General features: G+C 44.9%; 2 protein-coding genes across 5 annotated transcripts in view; both read left to right on the top strand.

Moving 5' to 3' along the window:
- Positions 1–6,797: 6,797 nt before the first annotated feature.
- On the top strand, positions 6,798–11,277 carry slc25a17 (solute carrier family 25 member 17). The gene is made up of 9 exons (XM_035398077.1): positions 6,798–7,041; positions 7,723–7,783; positions 8,050–8,116; positions 8,325–8,476; positions 8,765–8,881; positions 9,556–9,704; positions 9,939–10,034; positions 10,488–10,573; positions 10,823–11,277. The coding sequence occupies exons 1-9, from the start codon at positions 6,973–6,975 to the stop codon at positions 10,971–10,973; spliced, it is 948 nt and encodes a 315-aa protein (XP_035253968.1). The 5' UTR covers positions 6,798–6,972; the 3' UTR covers positions 10,974–11,277.
- Positions 11,278–11,424: 147 nt separating this feature from the next.
- Positions 11,425–22,839, top strand: part of mrtfaa (myocardin related transcription factor Aa) — a 35,990-nt gene continuing 24,575 nt past the window's right edge. Inside the window, exons 1-4 of one of the 4 annotated variants that reach the window (XM_035398072.1) lie at positions 11,425–12,650; positions 14,074–14,136; positions 16,637–16,805; positions 18,453–18,664. In XM_035398072.1, coding sequence (XP_035253963.1) covers positions 18,499–18,664 — 166 coding nt within the window. In that variant the 5' untranslated portion in view covers positions 11,425–12,650; positions 14,074–14,136; positions 16,637–16,805; positions 18,453–18,498. The remainder of the gene's footprint in view (positions 12,651–14,073; positions 14,137–16,636; positions 16,806–18,452; positions 18,665–22,839) is intronic. The other 3 variants (XM_035398073.1, XM_035398070.1, XM_035398074.1) reach the window with 3 other exon arrangements.

Genomic DNA, 22,839 nt, shown 5'->3' with positions numbered 1-22,839 from the left:
GTATGTTTTTTGGAATTTTAAAATGTATTTATTGTTTTTCCAAATTTCTAAGTCAGTGTTCTAGAACTCCATTGCTTTCCATGGGCCTCAGAAGTCGTGTCATCTTTCCCTTCGGGTTCGTTAGCATTTTGGAGACTATGAGACAAATGATTGGCATTTTCCCAATTCCTTCAAAACAATTTCTGATATTTATATGTTTGTATATGAAAGGAATGCGTTTCATCCATTTTTTATAATCTAAAAAATGTGTGTTATTTAAAAAAATTGCTAACAGCTAAGTGGTTAGCAGCCAGTCACACAATTACAACATCACACAGGGCTATATTTCCAGCTGCTATCAAGTGGCCGAACCTGGGTTGTGTTTTGAAGTTCACTTCCTGGTCTTGTTGAGAGACGTTGCTCACTGGCGCCAGTGCAGTTGGCTCCAGTATAGGTGTTTCAGCCCCCGTTTCAGTGTAAGTCAAAGGTGACAATACAGTCAAAATACTGAGCCAGTCATTTTTTCCTACAAGATAATGTAGTCGCAATAGGTGTTTATTCTTTGTCTAATGTCTCCCCATGTGCTGATTTGTTAAGTTATTTTGTTATTTGGACTAGACTATTATTTTGTGGACGAATCGGGGTCAGTTTGCGTCACTGCCGAGTCACTTTATCTCCCCTGCTTAGTGGACGACCAGACTTTGTGGCCATATGAGGGTCCCCCTTTTCCCTGCCGCGCAGTCCTTGGCTCCAGTTTGTACAACATGGCGGCACCCCGGGCTTCAAAACGCTTTTCACCAAGTCCATGGAGTCGATGGGTGACGTCACAATGACTTGTGTCCATATTTTTTCTACAGTCTGTGGCTACCATTCACACACAAAGCCATTTACTGTTACCCATTGGTATAATAAATTATACATTATTCTTATTTTGTACCGTTGTATGTATGGCTGTAAATAGCTTTGTTGTTACTGTTGCTGATCTCGTTAGTAATTTCCTTAAGTTATTGGAGTACTTTTAAAATTATTTGCTGACTAATGGCAGCTTTGAACAACTTGAAAAGCTGCCAGGCTAGCTGTGATATAAATATTATATATAATAATTTTATTGTTTGGAATGCGGCATCAGAATTCAGTGGATCTAGCGCCATATAAGAGATAAATGCGTCCGAATTAAAAACGTTCAAGTTTTAAACATCATGGTTAAATCACAGACTGGGACAGGGATAGTTATGTGAAACTCCCATTCATTTTTTACATGGAGAAATTTTCCTTTCATCCGGAAATGCATTTATGGGTAAAGGTTTTGCTCGGCGTTACGTCAGGCTTCTGAGGCCCATTACGAGTAGTGATTGTCCTTAATTCATTAAACACCTCAAAAACCAGAAGAAACTGCAGCCCCACAGGACTGGATTCCAGCACCCATTTGTTAAAGCTACTGGAGCCAATTTGATCCATTTTACAGTGTTTGTGCTGCCTTTCACCCTCCCCTATGATGTCCTCAGGAAGGGGGTAATTAGGGAGTGGGTAATTTTACACAGTGTTTGTACTGCCTTTTACCCTCCCCTTTGATGGCCTCAGGGAGGGGGTAATTTGGGAAGGGGTAATTAAACCTGAAAAATATCATTGGATGTGTATTTTTAAGTGGTGAAATGTTAATTTTCATCACGCCCTCCAGGACGGCTGTTCCTTTACAGACAAATCTAAGACCTATTTAAAAAATAAAATATAGAAAATTGTTGTTTGTATTTTTAAAATCATGGTTAATAGTAAGTCATGGAGGTTCTCAGTGCAAAAGGCTGTTTTGTATATTTGTAGTGTGATAGCTGGCAAAATGTTCTTTGAAGTAAACTGACAATTTAATACAGACATTTTTTTCTGCTGATTCTGTCCTTTTGCAACCCACTCATCACGAATTTTCCTCTGAGACCCCTAATTCCATTCATGATGTGAAAGTATGAAGTGGTGTTTTTGTTCCTTGTGTGGATGTTTATATCGGTGCTTAGTTGCAGGGTTGACCTGCTGTGTTTTATAAATTCAGTTTTGGATTTCTACTCTCTTGGGTCCTGAAACCGATGTGAAAATAAACCAGAAGTAGTAACGTGTGGAGAAAGTGTACCCTTAATGTAATGTGAAGCTATGATGAACTGATTATTAAAACTGAATAAGTGAGAAAACTGTGAATACTTGTTCTATCCAGGGAACACTGAAAATGGGCTGTGTATAACCAATAGAGATGTTAACACTTAGCAGAACTAATTGGTTGATTAATTTAAATTTTGTATGTTCAAAGCACTCACATTTAAATATGAAAAAAATGTTAAACTTGCTTTATCTGAAGTAGAAAAATGTGTAAGTGCCAGTACCATGCATATGTGAGATGCTTTAATTCTTTAGATACTAATAAAAATTTTTTACTAATCCTGCAGAAACCTCATAATTTTCAGTTCACTTCACTAATCAAGAGATATAGTTGTGAAAGAATATTATGAAAGAATGTACTGAATATTGGTAAATACATGCTGTTTCGTCAGTAATCTGCTGGAATTTTATTGGGGTTTAAATATAAAAGTCATTTTGATAACATTTTGTCAGTGTCAAAAGGGTTAAAAAGTTCCTTCCCACACAATGTGCACTAACTGTGGAGCAACTGTCCATCCATCTGTCATGATAGACGCACATGATACAGAACCTGTACTACTAGCGTTAGTGCTACTCGGGTTACTCCGAAGTCAGGGATGAATAGGTGTGATTTTTGTATTCTCTTGCTGTACTGGCAACAGAAGCCAGGGTTTTCTGCTATTGAACCTCTGTAAAGAGTGTTTTACCCATTAACACAAAGTAATGAAACAAAGTAAAACTGACATGACATAGAAGAGGCCATCATCAGAACTCAGAACTTCAGCAATAAGTGAAGACAGTGAGCATTTTTTTTTTTTACTGTCGCTAAAATTGGGAATTTAGTTCATTTTATCCTTAAACATACTAACCTCGATGTGGAAAAGTGGGTGAAACTGCATGAGCCAAGCGTGAACATTCAGGCATCAGATTTACAGCTGAAACTGGAACTGAACCGTTGATGCGCTTCGCAGTGCGAACACGCGTCAGCTGCAATGGTGGTGCTAAGGACAGGAGAGCCGAGTGTGCGCTTTACCCTCAGTCCTCCGGTCCCAGCCTTGGCTATTCACTGCTGCCAGCAGTTCCCAGAAGCCAGTCAGTGGCCCCAGTTCACAAGCTTAAGTGCTGAACTGGCGTTTAGCACCTGCGGCGTCCACCCCCTGGGCAGAGTAACTGGAGAGGCACTAAAAGGATTCACCTGTATGAATGGTGAATGTACTCTCCTTTGAGTTGGCTCTTCGTCGTGTACGTTAGACAACGGAAAAGCAAGCCTGTCTGAGCGTCGTCTGAGCGGGACGGCGGTAATCCCGTAAAACGTTACTTGCAGTGAGCCGGTGGAGTGGAGTGGGAGGAGTGAGCCGAAGCACACCGCGAGAACGTTAGCGGGCGACCGCGACGAAGGGCTCAGGGCCGGGCTGTAGATGGTGTGATTAATGCTGATTCGCATGCGTGCGTGGCGGCAGGGAATGCGTTTGGTGGAGTGACTGACAGCGTGGGGTAATTCCATCATCTGTGGCTGCAGTCTCGTACCCGGGACCTTCCTACTGGCGTCTCCCAGGGCTCCATACTTGGCCCCTCCTCTTTTCCCTTTAAATACAAATAATCTCCTTTGTCTGCCACCTGCATGGTTTTTCATACCACTTCTATGCTTATGATGCTCAGCGTTTTCCCCTTTCCCTCCCACTGACAGTCCGGTCTCCCTTCGCGTCTCAGCCCACCTGAAGGACATGTCATGCGGGAAGGCGGCCCATCCTCCCTTCTTCTCTTCCTTCTACTCTACGCGGCTCCTAATCCAGGCCCTGCTACTCCTACACCTGAACGCACCTTGCTAGAATGGGAATGGTGTTAATCAGGTCAGTCATTAATGCCACATTATTCAAGCGAATGAACTTACGTTTCTACTATATTGTGAATTGTTTTGGATAAGTTTGCCTGCTAAATTAATGTAATTTATTGATTTGCCAACAAATTATTTGCATATAAAATCCAAGCGAGGTCACAAAGTGATTATCATCGGGAATACCAGCACAAACTTTGGTACATACGTATTTACTTCAACAGCACATCAGATTTATCCCCATATTAGCCTGTCCAGCTAAATCAACCTAAAGCTCTGCTTCTTGACGCAGCATCAGACTGAATCCTGTGTTTGCAAGTACCAGCTGTGGGGAGAAATCCCGCAGATCGCCCAGAATGGGGGGGGGGGGGGGGGGTGTACTGTCTTGTTGGTCCTCCGGGGGCCTGCAGTCTGCCTGTGCCAGCCGCACTGCACGGGCAGTCTTCCAGCTCAACGGCCGTGCAGCTCAGCTGCCGTACTGCGGAGTGAGGAGCAGCAGCAGCTGTCCGTGCGCTAACGGGAAGACACGCTAGCCTGCGTGCGCTCTCCCCAGTGCATTCAAAATGGTGCGGTAGTGGGATGGAGTTTTAACCACTGCGACTGGGCATTCCAAACTGGGCGATATAGAAAATGGACAGGTTAAGAAAAACAAAATGGAAGTTGGCAAAAAGGAAATGGTATTCCCTTAGGCTTACAGCGCACGTCACATTTTGACTATATCTGATCTATGGGACATGCCTTAAAATAAGGAGGAATGGCTGTTACAGAATTCCCCATATGGTCTAAATGAAGGAAATGATATATCTAGTGAAAAAATACCTAACATACCTGGAAAAAACCAACAGCGAGTAACAATAAATGCACTGAAGTCTATATACTAATTGCATAATTTATATATACAGACTTCTGTATATATATTGTTACTTGCTCTTGGTTTTTTCCAGGTTTGTTATGTATTTTTTGCTCGATACTGTATATAATTTTCTTCATTTAGACCATATGGGGAAACCAAGTTTACCATGAATTAACCAGATTAACAGGTTAACCAGGAGTTGCAGTTTGTTGGTGTCCTGGAACTAAGCCATGTGGTTTTGTTGTAGGAAGTGGGTGACTTGCTGCCATTAAAAAAAATAAAATTCAACAACTGAAAAGTCATCTGCTATGTTAGCTGCAAAGACTTCTCTCCTGTTTTCTGCTTTTTCATTAAAAGAACCACTTAAGCACTGAAACTCCTTCCTCTCCAAAACCATTTGACATACTGATGTCTGATTGTTTCATCTGACTTGCTTTTTCTACTTCTGCTATTGTACAACATCTACATATAATTAACAAATATTGTAAATATAATGAATTTTGAATATCATTATTGCTGTTGTCAAAATGTTTTTCCTTGTGAACTACCAGGCCGGTTTGCGTAAAATGTGTATTTTCAATCTCTTCACTGCTCCCTATCACGGTTTGTTTCTTTACATTAAAAACAGCCCTGTCCAACGCAGCTAGACATTTACTGCACATATAGTGATGGGTTACCTTTACTGACAGTGTGAAATCAGCATTGTAAAAACTGTGATTAATGGGATTATGTGGCTTGGTGGTGACCTTCTTCAGCTGTCAGCTACCAGACTGCGGAACGACTGTGGAGGAGTAGCTGGCAGAACTCACCCACATCGATGGAGGACATTACCGAAGTGTGACAGGGCCCAAAACATGACCAGTCACCCCAAAATCAAAGTGAAATTAAAACATTTGGGGCTAAAGCAGATATAAAGGAGTCATTCTGCTCTGGATGGGCACACATGCCTGGTGTTATTTCAGACATTAAGACAAGTTTGAGTAGCCATTTGTTAAGTCTACATTCAATTTTCTGCACTGTATGTGCACTGGACATGGCTTCAAAACAGATGTCTTGTTTTGAAGCAGTGTTTTAAAAACTGTCACCATGACTACTGCAGCTGCCTATAGGAAAGACAAAACCTCAGGATGTCTGTCAGTTCTCTTTTTGGATTTATTTATTTATTTTTATTCACTGAAACTGACAATTTCTAGGATGATAGAGATTTTCTGCTTGTTCCCCTGAGTCTTGCTGATTGCAGATTTATTTGAAACACTTTTGTAAAATCCTCATTTGGAAAAGAAAAAAGAAGCATAATAATAATAATAATAATAATAAAACTGAATTTCTAAGCCTGTTACTGATTCAGTGCCTCAACCTATCACACAGTAAGTCCCGAACTGACTGCATGCAATGCAGTTTTGCAATTATTTTGCAGAAACAAGGAAGTTACACTTTCACAGGCGAACACATGATTGTCTGGGAGACAGCAGCGCTTTTACTTTTATATATGCTCAACATGACAATAGCCGCTAAAAGGGATGTTTTGTATCATTTATTATAATTTATTAAAGAACTATTCTCCACTATGTGTATTTTACTACTTGTGCTTTGTGTTTACAAGAATGAAAACCAAAAGAATCTGTTTTTCATCTTTATTTCTCCTTCCTCGTTTCCCTTGTTTTTTGCCACATCTTTCTTGTACATTATGTTGCATTACATTTATAAATTATCCAGGGCAAATGACATCAATGCAAACATACAGGTTTAGGGAACTGACAGCGCTGAGTTGTCAGGAGTCAAAATGATAGTCATATATGTGACATATACAAAATAGGAAAAATCTAAATAAGAAAGAGCTCCAGCGCCCTCAAACCTCGAATGTGGATGGTGAGGTGCTGCAATAATTTTTGACGGGCATCGTGACGTGCAAATGAAACTGGATGAGTGTTAGGACTTACCCAATCACCGGCCGGGAAATCCGTTGATGCGTGACAACTATATCTATGAGCGACCTGATTGGATATGAACGTAGGAAGTGGACGTTGGGGTGTTTAACGTTAGAATCGGCTTGTTAGCTAACTTTGTATGCTACAGTACGGTAAATCTAACGAATACTTAATTTGGGGAAGCGGTTGGCGTTGTCATTGTCCACGGTGAAAACAAATCGTAAAGAAACATACTCTTGTGTATCTTCTGTGAAAGAATGAGCTCCGAAAAACTCGCTGAGGTGTTCACATATGAGAGTCTTGTACATGCTGTCGCTGGTGCAATGGTATGTCAAACATATGTGATTAACGTGAATAGTTTAAATCTTTTATAAATTGTATTATATCCGTTTCTACTTTGATGTCTATTTTTTGGTTACCGTTTTTTTAGTTCAATTAGAAAGTATAAAGTATAATTATGTAGACTAACGATGAATTGGCAGTTTCTAGGCAGTGGTTTAGTTACAGTTAAGTTGGCGTTTTGGGACACGGATGGATCACTGCAGTTCGCTGACACGAACTGACCTTCCTAACGTTAGCTCTATGGACAGTGAAATCGGTGCGTGGAGCCAGTTTCCCACAAAATGAGTAGTTGACTAACTTCTCCAAAGAAGTTGCTTGCCTTGGTGGAGTAGACCGAAAAATTGCACAATGTAAATGGTGTAGCAGTGCATCATGACAGCTGCGATCAACTAGCTTATCACCACCGTCAGAATAGTATATTTGAATGGAAGTTTGCTATCGATCCGGGACACATTTATGAAACCAGGATCTTGTTCCGCATTATGTGCGAGTTACACATTTAGTTATTATTACAAATGTGCAGGTTCACCAGGTTATGGGTTAGATACATTTTACTCAATAAACTTTAAATAACTTTGTTACCCGGAGGTGATGATGTCTGCATGTGTACTGTGAGTTTAACATGAATGTCCGTTCGCCATATTGTCCTTTTGCATTTTGTTTAGGGGAGCGTGACGGCGATGACAGTTTTCTTCCCCCTGGACACTGCCAGACTGCGGCTTCAGGGTAATATAATAGTTTATTGTGCCCTTGAGGACATCAACATGTTAATAGGATATGAGAAAAAACTTCCAACTTGACCTTCTGGGTGTCCCACTTTGGAGCAACCTGTCTTACGTGTACATTTTTAACCAACTTGCTGTACCTTGTCTGCAAAAATGTACGGCTAATCTTTGTTGGAGAGTTGTACTAATTTAGTAATTTTGCTGTCATCCTCGTTTTTTGTTTGCCCCAACCTCCCCCCCACCCCCCCTTCCTTCTGGGGTGTGTAGTGGATGAGAAGAGGAAAGCCAGGTCCACTCCTGCAGTTCTGGCTGAAATTATCAAAGAAGAAGGGCTGTGAGTAATGAATCAAAATGAAGATGGACTGTGAGGTGGTCTGTGTGCAGCATATGTGCAGAAAAGGACAGATGCACTGTGATGGCTGAAATGACAGTCAGCCTGTCTACCAATCCGAACGCCCTCCTGATGTATGCTTGTTTTAAAACATGTACTATTTCGTTCTGTATAGATCTGCACATAATGTCGACTCTCCTCCTCCCTCCAGCCTGGCTCCCTACCGAGGCTGGTTTCCTGTCATCTGCAGCCTCTGCTGCTCCAACTTCGTCTACTTCTACTGCTTCCACAGCTTAAAGGCGACCTGGCTGAGGGGTCAGAGCTCAAACCCGGGCCGAGACCTGCTCCTAGGCATTGCCGCAGGTAAACCAGTGGTCTGGTACCGTGACTCACTGAGTGCCACCACTGACTGGGTCATTAGAGGACAGATTCACAGACACAGAGACCGACAGCTCTTTATAGGCTTATTTCTTTAACGTGCTTGGGCTGTCATACCCATTTCATCAAAATAATCAATAGAGCAGGTATGGTTCTATAAGAATGTAGTCTGTCTGTAATGTGCCTATTTCATGAAATTATCAGTTGAGCAGGTATAGTTCTCCTGTAAGTATGTAAGTATGTTGTCTGTTGTCTCTCTCCCCCCCACCCCAGGTGTAGTAAATGTACTTGTCACCACTCCCCTTTGGGTTGTCAACACTCGGCTCAAGCTGCAGGGGGCGAAGTTTCGGAACACGGACATCCGTCCCACTCACTACACTGGCATCATAGGTGAGACTCCCCATGCGTGTGCGCTGTGGCTTCTTGCATTGTAATGACCTGTCCCAGCATCATGTGCTGATCTATGCGGCCTGGCCAAGACCTGTGCAGCATGTTGGGTGTGCAGTGTTCAGTACATACAGGAGTGCTAAAGATCATTCAAATCTCCTCATTTTCAGGGTCATTTTCATTTGGCATTTGAGTCCTGGACCCATATTCATGAAGCATGTCATAGTAGGAGTGCTGATCTAGGATCAGTTTTCATTCCAGCCCATAATGGATCAGATTGACTATGGGCAGGAAAACTTGATCCTAGATCAGTACTTCTGTTCTGAAAACATTTTATGAATTCAAACCCTGGCTTCACGTTCTGATGTGTCATTTTTGTGCAGAGTGTATTTAGCTGGAGTGAATTATGCATCATTTGCAATGGAGGCGGTCCAGGTGGGAATCAGAACCTTGCAGTTATGAGCCCAGTTCCCTTACCGTTGTGCTATACTGACACTACATGACCCAGCTCACTCACATTCGAACCTAGGTCCACATTCTCAAAGCAAATGTATCAGTGCTGAATTGCTGTGTGTCTGCCTGAAAGGGCTCCATGTCAGTCACTGAATGAAGGTGTGTCCCTGAGCTCTTTTCTTTTGAAAAACACCAAAAACTCCGCCCCCCCTCTGTCTCCACAGATGCCTTTTCAAAGATTGTTCGGGATGAGGGGGCGGTGGCTCTCTGGAACGGGACCTTCCCCTCTCTGCTGCTGGTGCTGAACCCAGCCATCCAGTTTATGATCTACGAGGGGCTGAAGAGACAGCTGAGGAGGGGGGTACACAGAGAGGTGAGGAGGAGGCGTGGCCTACAGACTGGACCCGGCCCTCCATCAGCCGCACCCACCAGATCAAACTCTGGCTGACCCAAAACATTACGCTATATTCCCTCAGCAAAGGGAAAGTAAGCGTTCCTTTCAGAAGTACTGAAGTGTGATAAGCGTGATATCACTAGGAAGGCACAGAAGGCCCATTTATAATCAGTAAGTGTGCAGTTATGAAACACCAGCCTGTGTCCACTGCAGCTCTCCTCTCTGGAGGTGTTCTTCATCGGAGCCATCGCCAAAGCCATCGCCACTACAGTCACATACCCCCTGCAGACCGTGCAGTCCATTCTCAGAGTGAGTACTTGTCTCTGTCTGCCTGCCATCACTGTTTGTCTGTCTGCCTCTGAGTCTGGACGTGTGTCTGTCTGTATGTCTGTCTGTCTGTCACAGGCTGTAGCACTGACTGGTGCACTTAATTAATGTTATGTTTTAGTCACGTGGTGCGTCTGTATTTTATTTGGGGTGTGCCCACCAGCATAGGTTCTCTGTAGTACATAGCTGCCTTTACCACAGTTGTTTTGATGAACCATGTAAACTGCTTGACTTTAACACTTTCTTACTTCTAACTATTGTAGCAAACTGTGTCGCTTTCAGTTGGACTTTTTGAACTGACTTGGGTTGGGTTCACTGTTCATTGGACGTAATATCTACTGGACTTGGATTCAGACAGTAGCTCAGGGTTATTAAGCTGTGTCTGTAATCTTTGTGTTAGTGCTTCAGTGCTCTGTGCTGTGTGTTCTGTTTCAGTTTGGCCAGCACAGGCAGCCCACAGAAAGATCTCGTATCTTGAGCAGCCTGAGGAATGTGATGTACCTGCTGCTCAACAGAGTCAGGTGAGTGTACACAGACAGACACACACACACACACACACACACACACGCACCTGGTGCATATGCATTTACAGAACACACAAGTACATGCTGTAAATGTATTTATAGAATACACACATGCACATGCTACATGTGCATTTACAGAATACACACATGCACATGGTACATGTGCATTTACAGAACACAGATGTATACACAAGCATACTTTTCTCACTACTGTTCTTTTCCCCCTTTGTGCCCCCCCCCCCTCAGGAAAAATGGCATTCTGGGATTGTTCAAGGGTCTGGAAGCTAAACTCTTACAGACTGTCCTCACCGCCGCACTGATGTTCCTCCTCTATGAGAAGATAGCCAGCAGCACCTTCAGGGTGATGGGGGTTAGGAGGCCTGCGTCCAGCCGCTAATACACATATGGGTTCCAAGTGTGACTGACTGCACCAGACATCCATCAGGCCACATTTTCCAAATGAAGTCTATGTTCTTATTTATTATTTGCTTGATTTTGTCCAAATACATGTAGGATTGGAGAGGCTATGAGAGCACAGTGGTCTTATTCAGGAGCTCAGTCTTCATCGTTCAGCTGTACACTTCATCATATTTCTCATTGTTATGGATTAACAAGTATATGTAAATACAGTTTTGTCTGAGAAGGATGAGAGGTGTAATATGAAGTGTCAAATAAATGTAAAATGTATATTTAAAAGTATACCTTATTTTTAATGGGTACCAGTCTCTCCAGTTTTGAAGCACTAGTCTGTATGATTCCTACACCGAAATCGTGAACATTACAAAATATGAATATGTAAGATATGGAAAATGGAGCGGAATAAATAGCATTCTAAGTTTTGTTGTGGCTGCAGTTTGACTCCATTCTCAACGCAACTCTATTTTATTTCGTTAAAAGCCTTAATGGCACAACTCGAATGTCGAAAACTCGGTAGTTTTCAAGAGTGCTCTCGTAGAATGATGAATCACGCATATTACCCACTAGATGGCGAACTTTATTATAAGCTAAAGTTGCTCATCAGGTGGCAAAGAGAAGCTTGCCAATTGATCATATTTAATTTATTTAGACTGTTATTCTTTTCTTTTGATTATGCTATAAACGTTCCGCTCTTTCCCCCTTTAATTAAACGTATTTTTATCACGTTATTATTGGTCCATAACGGGAAATCTGAACGGTGCCTTGATTTACAACTTAGTAGCTAGTATTATCCTAATAACGACTTTTCGTTTTGATCTTAGGTATGAAGCTAGCGACCTGAAGCCGTTGTTGCACATTCACAACACCTTAAAATTCAAGAGGACAAATGGATTCCTGCTTGTGCACTGACTTGTAAATGGTTTATTTTGCTAAAGATTCGTCAGAACATACCTACGCATCTACGACGGAGTTTATGTATTGTTGACATTTACCTCAACCAAAAACTATCTCCTCTTTCCCATTGGCTTGCGTGTTTTCGTGGAACACTGGATCACGGTGGGATTGGTCATTGGTGTAAATATTACCTCTGCTAAAAGTAACGTGTGTTCTTATTGGATTCTAACTACGTCATTGCCCTTAAAACAGCCCAAAAGTTAATCGCGGCATAAAGCCTGTAAAGTTGTGACTGGACATTAGCCGACGTCTGTCCAGCCAGGAGCCGTTCATGATTGGATGAACTTTGCACTCTGTGGCGGCAACAAATGTGAAATGGGCGGGATTTCCGGCTGAAGTTTTGTGTAAATCGGAAGTAGCTATGGCAGAGTACGGGAAAGCAAGGGGGAGAACAAGCACGTTCATCAAAACAACAGTGACAATACATGGACGATAACAGTTTAATAAAAAAACAAGAAACACACGTACGAATAATTGCATTCACTCGATCACTCCGATTTTAAAGAACACACAATACTGTGTATGGAGAGAGCGTGACAGGACTGACGACGAGGTGTAGCTAGCTGGTTAACTTGGCTGGCTTCCTCGCCAGTTTTAGCTGACATTAGCTGGTGGGGGTGTTGGTTACATGGCTGGGAAATCTGGCTTTCAGTGCGCATCGAGCTACTGCGGAACAATGCATTGGAGTAAATAGCAAGTTAAGGTGAGTCTTTGTGTTATATTTGCCAGTCTGCTATGGTTAACGATATATTATTTTAACGCTTATTTTAACCAGCAAGCTAGCCATGGTGATTAGCGATCTTAGAATGCCTGAACGCAACCAGAAAACTGCATGCTTAAGTTGCCAAGCGAGATAAATATCTTAATACTTAAGCACCGACTATAAGCTGTGAAATGGCACTCCGGTCTTTTATTGGACATTCTTCAAAGGGTCAAAATTGGGGTGCCTTTATTAACACGATGCAAGGCACGTCGGCTAGCATTTTTATTAATTTGACACAATTTTTTTCAATTTATTTCCATAGGCTTGGATGTCTTAACTTACATTCCCATAAACGCGTTTTATGTATGAAAAAGGCCCTAGGATATTAATATTATGTAATACAACTGGTTCCACTGGAATTCGAGGCTTTAAACGATCACAAAAGAGACCGACTGCTGTAAATGGCAAGATACTACATCTACGTTTCGTAGCAACACTGGTCGTGCAGTTGGCGATGCGAGATTTTACTGCTTCCTTAAACAGTCATTCTTTTGATGGTTAAACTGTCCCACGTTTGGTGTGCGTTACGTTAGCTTCTGAACCGGAGCAGTGCTGATTGTATCTCACCGACTTCACTTTTTGCTTTTCTCACGACCACAAAACACATCCTCTAAAAAGCCGCGTTGGCCTTCTGTGATCGGGGAGGTGGCAGTTTTCACATGGGACATGAAATGAAATGGCAAAGCGCATTTTCGCATGAAGGAGAACTTGTGTGTTACTTGTTCCTGAATTGGGTCAAAGCAGTATTAATATACTGCCTCTAAAATAGAACAGGTAGTGAACGACCTTAGAGTTGTGCAGAGATCACCTTGGCTGAATTTATTCTTTATTTATATTTATTGTTTTCCATGTATACTTACATTTTATGCTGTGGCAGTGTAATGAAATTTTTAATCACAGAGAGATTAATTGTGAGATAGAGTGAAGTGTCGGATCCAGGCCAGTGATTCACCTGTCTGTCAGACACTAGAGAGATCACTGCAGTCATAGCTGCATAATGGCTTGACTGGCTGTTTACTTTGCTGAGGTATTTTACTGTCAGTAAAGTAGTTATCGAACTGTGGGGTGTCATTCTTTTCATTTAATGAGGCCCTAAGGCATCCTCCTATGGACTGCCTCCTATCCTTTCTGTAAAAAAAAAATACAAATTTTCATCAAGTAATCTTGACGTGTCTGTTCCTGTGTACCAGCGAGAGGACGATTCGCCCCGATTCCATCCCTGGCTAATTGAGTGAAACAGCGAGTCAGCCAGCATCACAACAGGCTTATCGGAAATAAAATGGCTGTCAGCGCTGTGAGCTGTTGTCTCCTTTTTTCTTTTTCTCGTGTATTTGTTTTAAAAGCATTCTTCCTTTGCTTGCAGTGAATGTAGCCCGGCTGAAATGGACATGCCCATCTTCCCCCTGTTACACAGGATATAAGCCAGGTACCTACTCTTTGCTGCTCTCTCAGTCTGTGGTAATCACTCACATTTTCATTTGCTTTATGCTCCAGAGTATTATGTCTCCACATTCTCAAAACCTCTGTTCTTATTACACATACTCAGCTTCTCCTCGTCTTATTTGCTGAGAAGTCTTTTATCTTTAAATTATATTTTCACATCTTATGTCCTCCACTGTACGGGCCAAGCAGTTAAACATAAAGGATATTGATCCGACTGATGGCGTTATATGAGCACTGCTCTGCCTTGCCGGAGTTTCCTGAAGCATTTGATTCATCTCTACGCCAGAGCATTTCGGTGCTCCAAAGTACAATAGACTGTTAGATTGAGAGAAAAAAAAAAAACGTTGACTGGGTAAACAAATAAGTACACTTTGTTTGTGCACCTCTTAGACTGCGTTCACCATGCTGTGATTGCCTCTTCGCGGGGACGGAACACCCAATGCAAATTGATCGGTCTTAAGGTGGCATGCTGATTGGTTTAGATTACATTGTGGCATTGTGACATCATCCCTAGTGACAGTGATGCTGCCAGCTATGCCAAGGCCCAGTAGCCCTGACCGAGGGCATCTCCTGCTCTTCCACTCTGTCAGGATTTTTTAAAAATGCATAACACTTGATCTTTCAGGTGTGTTTTTGCCCACTGGAGGTGCAGAGTGATTGACTACTGGTGATGTCATTAGTTGTTTGGAATTGGAAATTTAAAACTCATCTTCTCCTCCCATTTTTTTTGGCTTAGCCTCCCCTCCCAGAACACCAGTTATGTAATGACCATAATTTAAAAAATGCATTAAATTTCCAGTTAGTCAGCTGATGCTGAGGAGCACCAGTCATTGGTTAACTGGAATCTCATGGGAGGTCTTCTTCATCTGAACATAATCGATGCAATGAGTCAGCTTCGCCGAGTCTTGAGTAAATAGTGTTTTCCCCAGTAGACTGTTTTTAAGAGTTGGCCCATTCCTTCCCAGAAATCACAGCACCACCCTGAGTGAACAGTTAGGTTTGATATTAAATCTAAACAATATGATTACTTCAGCAATGTCTGTCACATTTAAAGGGAATGTTTTGTTGTATTCACCGCAGGAGGAAAACTGCATTTCTGAAGATTTAAAGTGAATCTGCATGTTTCCTGTAGTTGCACAGGATTTGGTAAACGGCTGTTTGCATATGAAATTTGATTTGAGTAGAGGAGTATGAAAACACTTTTGTTGACTGTGAATGCAGTAATAGAGATTCAATTTTTCTCCTTGTTCGTAATGTTTCGTTGAACGTCGTGGTTTTTAAAACGTGCTCTTCAACCTCTTGACCCATGGCCCTAAGTCCAGTCTCAACTCAAGATTCAGAAACTTTATTGCCGTATCATGAGAAGTGGTAAGAGTTTGTTTTAGCACTAGCTTAGGTTGTTACGGCATGGAAACACATTGTAAGCGTATGACATTCAACATGCAGTTAAAGTGTGGCAGTCGTGGTTATGGACCTGTGCTTGTGATTCAGGGGTTACACATTCACTTCCTGCATTATCCCCGAGCGAGGAGCTTAGCCCAAGTTCCTTCAGTAATTATCCAGCGGCGTATATGGGTTGTATGCTGAAAGAAAATGTAAGCTACATGATAAAAACATCTGCAGAATGCCTAAATGCTAAATGCATTGCAAAGTGATCATGCTAATCTAATCTGCCTCTCTGATCTCTCGTTGCTGTTCTCTCGCACTCATCAAAGAGATGTGTGTGAACCGTACTGTGGACCGCGACTCAGCCTGTGATGTCTGCACTGTCTTTGAACTATGAAGCGCTTGAGATAAGTGTAGTTTCAGACTAGTGCAGTCAAAAGCACCCGATCCCGGCACAGAAAATGTAAAAAAATAAATAAATATTTAGGCGACCTATTACTATGGACAAGCTTAAATAAGTGATAGGTGTTAAAAAAGAATCCATTAAATATTCCTGAAAATCCTGTTAGGCTGCAAGAAAAACAAAAATGTTTGGCACAAAACTTCCCCTCCCTCTTGGCCAGTAAACCTGAACTGAAATACCAAAGTTGTCACTCTGTTAACTTCGGTTCAGTTCCTTGTGCTAATTTGCATGATATTTGACAAATGAAAATAACACAGTGGGACAGTATCTGTTTTTGCAGTGAGTAAACTTTATTCTCATAAGTTTTTGAAAGCTGACAGCAGGGTACGCCTGGGAAATATGTAAACAAAAGAAGCGTGCTCACACATGCACACACTCGTACTGCTACAGCTAAAGTGCGCTGGTGCTACAGTGACGGGTCTGCTCTTTCCCAAGGGTGGGGGTGTCAGGCCTGCTCTTCTCCCAGGTTTGGTTTGTCAGGCCTGTTTTCATACTTTAACTCGCAGTGATGTCACACACACACACACACACACACATACACACACGCACGGGTGGTGTTGCCTGAGTGCCGGGACGTTCATATTTGGCCTCCGCTCTGATTGGCTGTTTCCTGTTGCTTTTGTTGTCGCCAAAGAGCGCAGGATCAGGCTTTTCCTGCAAAGGTGGCTCACAAATGTGAAATGGGCTGAAGATTCGCAGCAGCGGCACGCATGCTAATATGCTAGCGAAGTCCTGCAGACATGGTTGCCGATTTAAAAATAAAAAAACATCCAAAACCATTCTGCGTTCTGGCTTATTTTGGGGTAAGTATATGTTCCCTTAATATACAATCTATGTGTGTTTCAGCATTTCCATGGTAATACTTTTGTTCCTATGCTGGCATGACATGGACATGTAGACTTGGAATACGTCTGCTAGAGATGCCAAAAATAAGGAAGTGGGATAATTACTTAAAGGCGGCAAGAAACCATAAAAATATTAGCCTAATCAGCAGCAGTAGATGCGAATGAAAGAAACTGATCTGCCTCTGAGTCCTGCCAGCTCATAGCCCTCCTCTTACTGGAGTCTGTGGCTCAGCTGTTCCATCAGAAGACGTTCTCAGCTTGAGGGTCACGATGGCGGACATCACTGCTGCTGATCCGAAGCGTCGTCCCCCGTCTTCCTGAAAGACGAATGGCGGTTTCCGCGCCAGCGGGGTGTTCCTCGGTGAACGGCGGGACTGAGTTTGCACGCTGACCTGCGCCGCGCTCTGGGACCGGTTTTTCGGGACGAGCAGATTGCCGTGGAGGTTTATCTTGTAACTGAAAAAGCCGAACTGCACACAGGATCATAAGGGGAGGGACCTGCCCGGCCGCGTAGACCTGCTCTGCGGCTCCTAGTTGAGTCTGATTAGAGTAGGGCAGCTGAACTCTGGGGCCGAAGAGCAGCTGAGTCGGCAGGCTTTCGTTCCTGCCTGGCCCTGCTCTCGTTCGATTGGCTGATAGATCTTCCTGCAGTGAACAGGCCCAGGCAGTGGAAGTTGCTGTGGTGTGTTCTTACAGTAACGGTTTTCCTGGTGGGCTCCTGTACCAGGTGGTCACCAGGGCTCAGGGGCAGATCGATGGGGAGGGGCAGGGAGAGGGGCATGAGGGCGGGGCCTGGCAGTCCATCCTCTGGTGTTGTGGATGAATGTGAGCCCCAGGACTCTGGGTTAGACCTGAGAGAGAAGGGGCAGTAGTACCGTGAATGAGTGCGAGTACAGACATCGCTGCACGAGAGAGAGAGAGGGAGATGGGGAGACGGGGAGACGGGGGGGCGTCTGCTGGCACGTCTCAACATGACCGGTTGTAAGTGCTGGAGCTTCATCTCTTTCACCAAGCACTGAGGAGTACAGCCGACACTTCACTGCAGTGTGTATTGGAGACAGTGCACTGAACACTGCAGTGTGTATTGGGGTAGGGTGCACTGAACACTGCAGTGTGTATTGGGGTCAGCGCACTGAACACTGTAGTGTGTATTGGGACCAGTGCACTGAACACTGCAGTGTGTATTGGGGTCAGTGCACTGAACACTGTAGTGTGTATTGGGACCAGTGCACTGAACATCGCAGTGTGTATTGGGGTCAGTGCGCTGAACACTGTAGTGTGTATTGGGGTCAGTGCACTGAACACTGTAGTGTGTATTGGGACCAGTGCACTGAACACTGTAGTGTGTATTGGGACCAGTGCACTGAACACTGCAGTGTGTATTGGGATTGGTGCAGTGTGCACTGAACACAGTGATGACTTCAGCAGAATCTTGACAGTCATGTGATGATGCTGTGTTGCTGTGGTGACAGCTTGTGTCACAGCATGGGTGGGCATGGCTGGGTGATGCGTGGGGGCGGGGAAATGTGAGGGGAGGGCTTTTCTCGCTTTTCATGCTTAAAACATTTTCATTCACTATTTCTGTACTGTTTGCTCATTTGTTAGGACAGCCTGTCTCCTGCCGTCTGCGCCTCCCCCTTCTTCAGCCAAGATGGATTCCCACGCCGGGGCGGAGCCGAGACCTGACGGCACGGCGTCCGGCGGCGGCGCTCCTGGCCCCGCCCCCAGCCCGCAGAGCGAGGCGGTGACCAATGAGCTGCAGGAGCTGTCGCTCCATCCCGCCCCCAACCTGCTGCCCATCCGGGAGAGGAAGAACGGTGAGCTCGTGCCGCTGACCCGGGGTCTCATTCCAGTATCGCTGCTGGCCCTCCAGTGCAGGCTGTTTCAGGCCTGAGCCAGCCTGTGCGTTCCCCTGCTGTTCTGCAGTATGTAACCGGCAGGTCTGATTAAGATGATTTCGGCTGCAGTGGGAGGAAGTGTCCCCCTCATGTTCACTGACTCTCACTCTCACTCACACATTTACTCGCTCATTCTCTCGCTGGTCCCTCACTCGCTCATCCATTCCCTCACTCATTCACAGACTCGCTCTCACTGAGCGAGCAGCTTCCTCTGTAGACAATGTCACTACCTTGTTGGGTGGAAAAGCAAACGAAGCAGACAATTTACTGAAGTAGGTCAGTTATTTTGTAGTTTTATCCGTCGATGCCTTTCATTTTGTTAATAGGTGTACGTTAGAGGGGGCAGTTCTTTTGCTCATTTCCCAGAATCACCCTCAGGACTCTGCACACTGAGTTCAGATGCGTGGCGTCCATTTTTCTTTGTCACATGACCCCTCCCTCCCACACACCCCCAGGCATAGCTCTTCACAAAGGATCGTCATTTCACCAGACAGGTTGCAGCGGGACTATGAGTGAGTGTGTGTGTGTGTGCGTGCATGCCCGCACTCTTGTGTGTGTGTGTGTGTGTGTGTGTGTGTGTGTGGTGAGTGTGCGCACCTGTGTGTCAGTCTTACGCGGGTTAAGCCTATGGGACAGAGGGTGCTGCTGGGTACGTGTTCATTTAAACACTGTAGCCGACAGCAGGAAGGTTTAAACCTGTTGTGATTCTCTGAGATGGAGTAGTTGTGGCTGAAGGGAGGGAGAGTTTAGCATTATTACGTAATTACGTGTGTGCTGAGAGAGAGAGAGAGAGATGGAGAGATGGAGGAAAAGAGGGGGGAGCACAAAGTGTTGAGGGGTCAGAGGTGACCTGGAATGCTCTTCAGCTCTGCTATTTAGTGTTTTTTTTTGTTTTTGTACTTTTTAATTTTTTGTCTGCACCATTGCTTTTGAGTTACTGATCCGTTGCCGGGACAACATGGCCTGTCATTTCCACCTGTACTGAAAAACAGGGTTTGTTAAAAAGCAGACTGCTGGTCCCAGCCACTGTGGCACTCTCCCTGTCTCGTGTCTCTCCCTGGTGTGGGGCTTCACAGAGACTGCAGTACTAGTGTAGGGCCTGTGTTTGCATAGTGACAGGTAGAGGGCCCTCTCCTCACACACACACACACACACACACAAAGATACACACGCAAGCACACTGGCCACACACACATACATACACACACACGCAGATACACACACACACACACACAAACACACATGCAGATACACACGCAAACACACATACGCACACACGCACACACGCACACTTGCACACATACACACACAACGCACGTACATGCACACACAAGTACACACACGCATGCGTGCACACCTACATGCACACACACACTCCTTTCTGGTGGGGAGCTGTTTTGGCTGAGTTTATCTCGGTGACCAGTAGTGGGCTTAACTGTTGCACGCTGCATGTGTATCCTGGCTGAGCTTTATTCAGGGCAGTTGTACAGATGAAATGTGTGGAATTTTGGTGCTGTGGGGAGGACAGAGAACAGTCCCCCCCGCCCCCTCTCCCATTAGGGCCTGACAGGGCGCCTGCATGGCTGCTGTTGGGGGGGGGGGGGGGGGGATTGGGGCAGCTGACCCCCCTCCCCTCGCAGACTGAGGAAGAAACTGAACAGAGAGGAGGAATAAAATAATGAGGAAGTGATGTGGAGAACGACCACGCTTCTGTTTTGTTTCCTCTGGCATTTTATCTGAACCAGTTTCCATGCCAGCACTAACAGAGATCTGCTCTCTTAGCTACAGTTCACTGCACGCACACACACGCACACACACGCACGCGCACACACACACACACGCACACACACACACACGCACACACACGCGCACGCACACACACACACGCACACACACACACACACACGCACACGCACACGCACACACACACACACGCACGCGCACACACACACACACGCACATGCATGCACGCACGCATACGCACACACACACGCACACACACACGCATAAGCATACGCACACACGCACGCACACACACACACGCATGCATGCACACACACACACACACGCACACGCATGCACACACACAGGATTATGCACACGTTCTACAGTCAGCCGGACACACCTTACTCAGTGTTTCAACTGTGCATGTGTGTGTGTTTGCCTGTGTGCAACAAGAGCGTGCGCATGAGATTCAGTTGCTGGGTGTGAATGTGGGTCCATAGGAATTCCAGCATTTGTGAATGCCTGTGTTTTGCCAGCACCGTTTCTTAGTAAATTTGCCTCCGGTTGCTCTGTAAGGAAATAGTTCAGGTAAGGGTTTGTGTGGACCCAAGTGGAGTCATTCAAGGCCACTTATTAACTTGTAGGACTGTCGTCTTGTTCCAGGAAAAACCGGAACGTTTGTTCTGAGAATGACAGACTTTAATACGCGATTGTGACCAGATTTGCACAGGTCCAGAACCGGTTTGAGCTGGTTTAGGCTGTTTTTGTGCAGGTCCACATCCGGGCTGGGTTTCAGCAGGTTCAGACCACATTTGTGCAAGTCCAGACCATATTTGAGCAGGTCCAGGCCGGGTTTGAGTAGGCCCAATTGTTCCAGGCTGGATTTGTGCATATTCAAACCATATTTGAGCCGGTGGATTTGAACAAGTTCAGACTGTATTTGGGGAGGTCCAGGCTGGGTTTGCGCAGGTCCAGGCTGGGTTTCAGCAGGTCCAGGTCGGATCTGTGCAGAATGGTCACATGACGGATTTGCTTTGCTGGTCTCACCGATGTGGAATTGAGTAACCCTGATCATTATCACAGAGCCCGCATGTGCAATCTTCAGCTGCACCTCACCTATGCAACAACCACAGGAAACCTGCAAACAGGAAAACCCGAACTGAATCTGCAGGAAAACCCGAACTGAATCTGCTCAAACCCAGCCTGGACCTGCGCAAACCCAGCCTGGGTTTGAGCAGGTCCAGGTCGGGTCTGTGCAGATTCAGTTCGGGTTTTCCTGTTTGCAGGTTTCCTGTGGTTGTTGCATAGGTGAGGTGCAGCTGAAGATTGCACATGCAGGCTCAGTGATAATGATCAGGGTTACTCAATTCCACATCGGTGAGACCAGCAAGGCAAATCCGTCACGTGACCATTCTCTCAGAGCACAAGTAAACAAATCTGGTAAACAAACCAGCATGTGTGCTTATGCTTTTGAGCGGTGCAGGATGCTGGTACTGCTGCATGCATTCTGAAATTAGCCTTTTTTTCTGTTGAATTCTGGGAAGGGTATTGCTAGTGTACAGTTCTGGTGGACACAGCAGGGAATGTTGGTTTAACACCTTGTGTGTTAAACATTAGTTCAGCTCTTTCTCGGCCCCCTGCCCACTGTTTGTTAGCATATTGTCTTTGGGGAATGTGTGTAGGAGGGGTGGAGGTTGACTATCAATGCCTGAGGAATTTAGATCAATAAAAGGTTCTGTGGTGCAGCAGGGCTGTGTACGCAGTGCTGTGCCTTCTGGTGGCCAACATTGGAACTACATCAGCATTTCTGTTTCTATAGGGGGGTTTTTTTGTTTGTTTGTTTTTTTGTAAATGTTTGCTCATGTGTGCGTAAGTGGGAATGTGCTCGTCTGTGAGTGAATACATGTGTGAGTGTGTATGTGTGCATGGGAGTGCGTGTGCGCGCGCGTCTGTGTGTGTGTGTGCATGCCTGCGCGTCTGCGTGTGTGTGTGTGTGCGCGTCTGCGTGTGTGTGTGCATGCCTGCGCGTCTGCGTGTGTGTGTGCATGCCTGCGCGTCTGCGTGTGTGTGTGTGCGCGTGCCTGCGTGCGCCTGCGTGTGTGTGTGTGTGTGTGTGTGTGTGTGTGCGTGTGTGCGTGCATGCTTGCGTGCGTGTGCCTTCCCCTCGCTCTCTCTGACTGCAGGGCTGTCTGAGAGTAACTCTATCCAGTGATGCACAGGTGATGTGAGGATGGATTTAGACTCTTGGCCAGCTGGCTGTGCTATTTAAAACAGAGAGACCCCTGGAGGGACAGGGGGCGGGGCTAACATTCTGGAGAAGCCTCTCCTGTGGATGGCCCGGACTGGCCGGTTAATATGGCTGTTGTTTA

The sequence above is a fragment of the Anguilla anguilla genome, chromosome 17 (genome assembly GCF_013347855.1).
Source record: "Anguilla anguilla isolate fAngAng1 chromosome 17, fAngAng1.pri, whole genome shotgun sequence".
NCBI lineage: Eukaryota > Metazoa > Chordata > Actinopteri > Anguilliformes > Anguillidae > Anguilla > Anguilla anguilla.
The sequence above is the reverse complement of the archived record's forward strand: the minus strand, read 5'-3'. Positions and strand labels throughout refer to the sequence as shown.

Coding starts and splice junctions, on each gene's coding strand:
- slc25a17 (XM_035398077.1), top strand. CDS start 6,973: ATGAGCTCCGAAAAACTCGCTGAGGTGTTCACATATGAGAGTCTTGTA. Junction 7,042..7,722: donor ATGCTGTCGCTGGTGCAATG/GTATGTCAAACA, acceptor CATTTTGTTTAG/GGGAGCGTGACGGCGATGAC. Junction 8,882..9,555: donor TCACTACACTGGCATCATAG/GTGAGACTCCCC, acceptor CTGTCTCCACAG/ATGCCTTTTCAAAGATTGTT.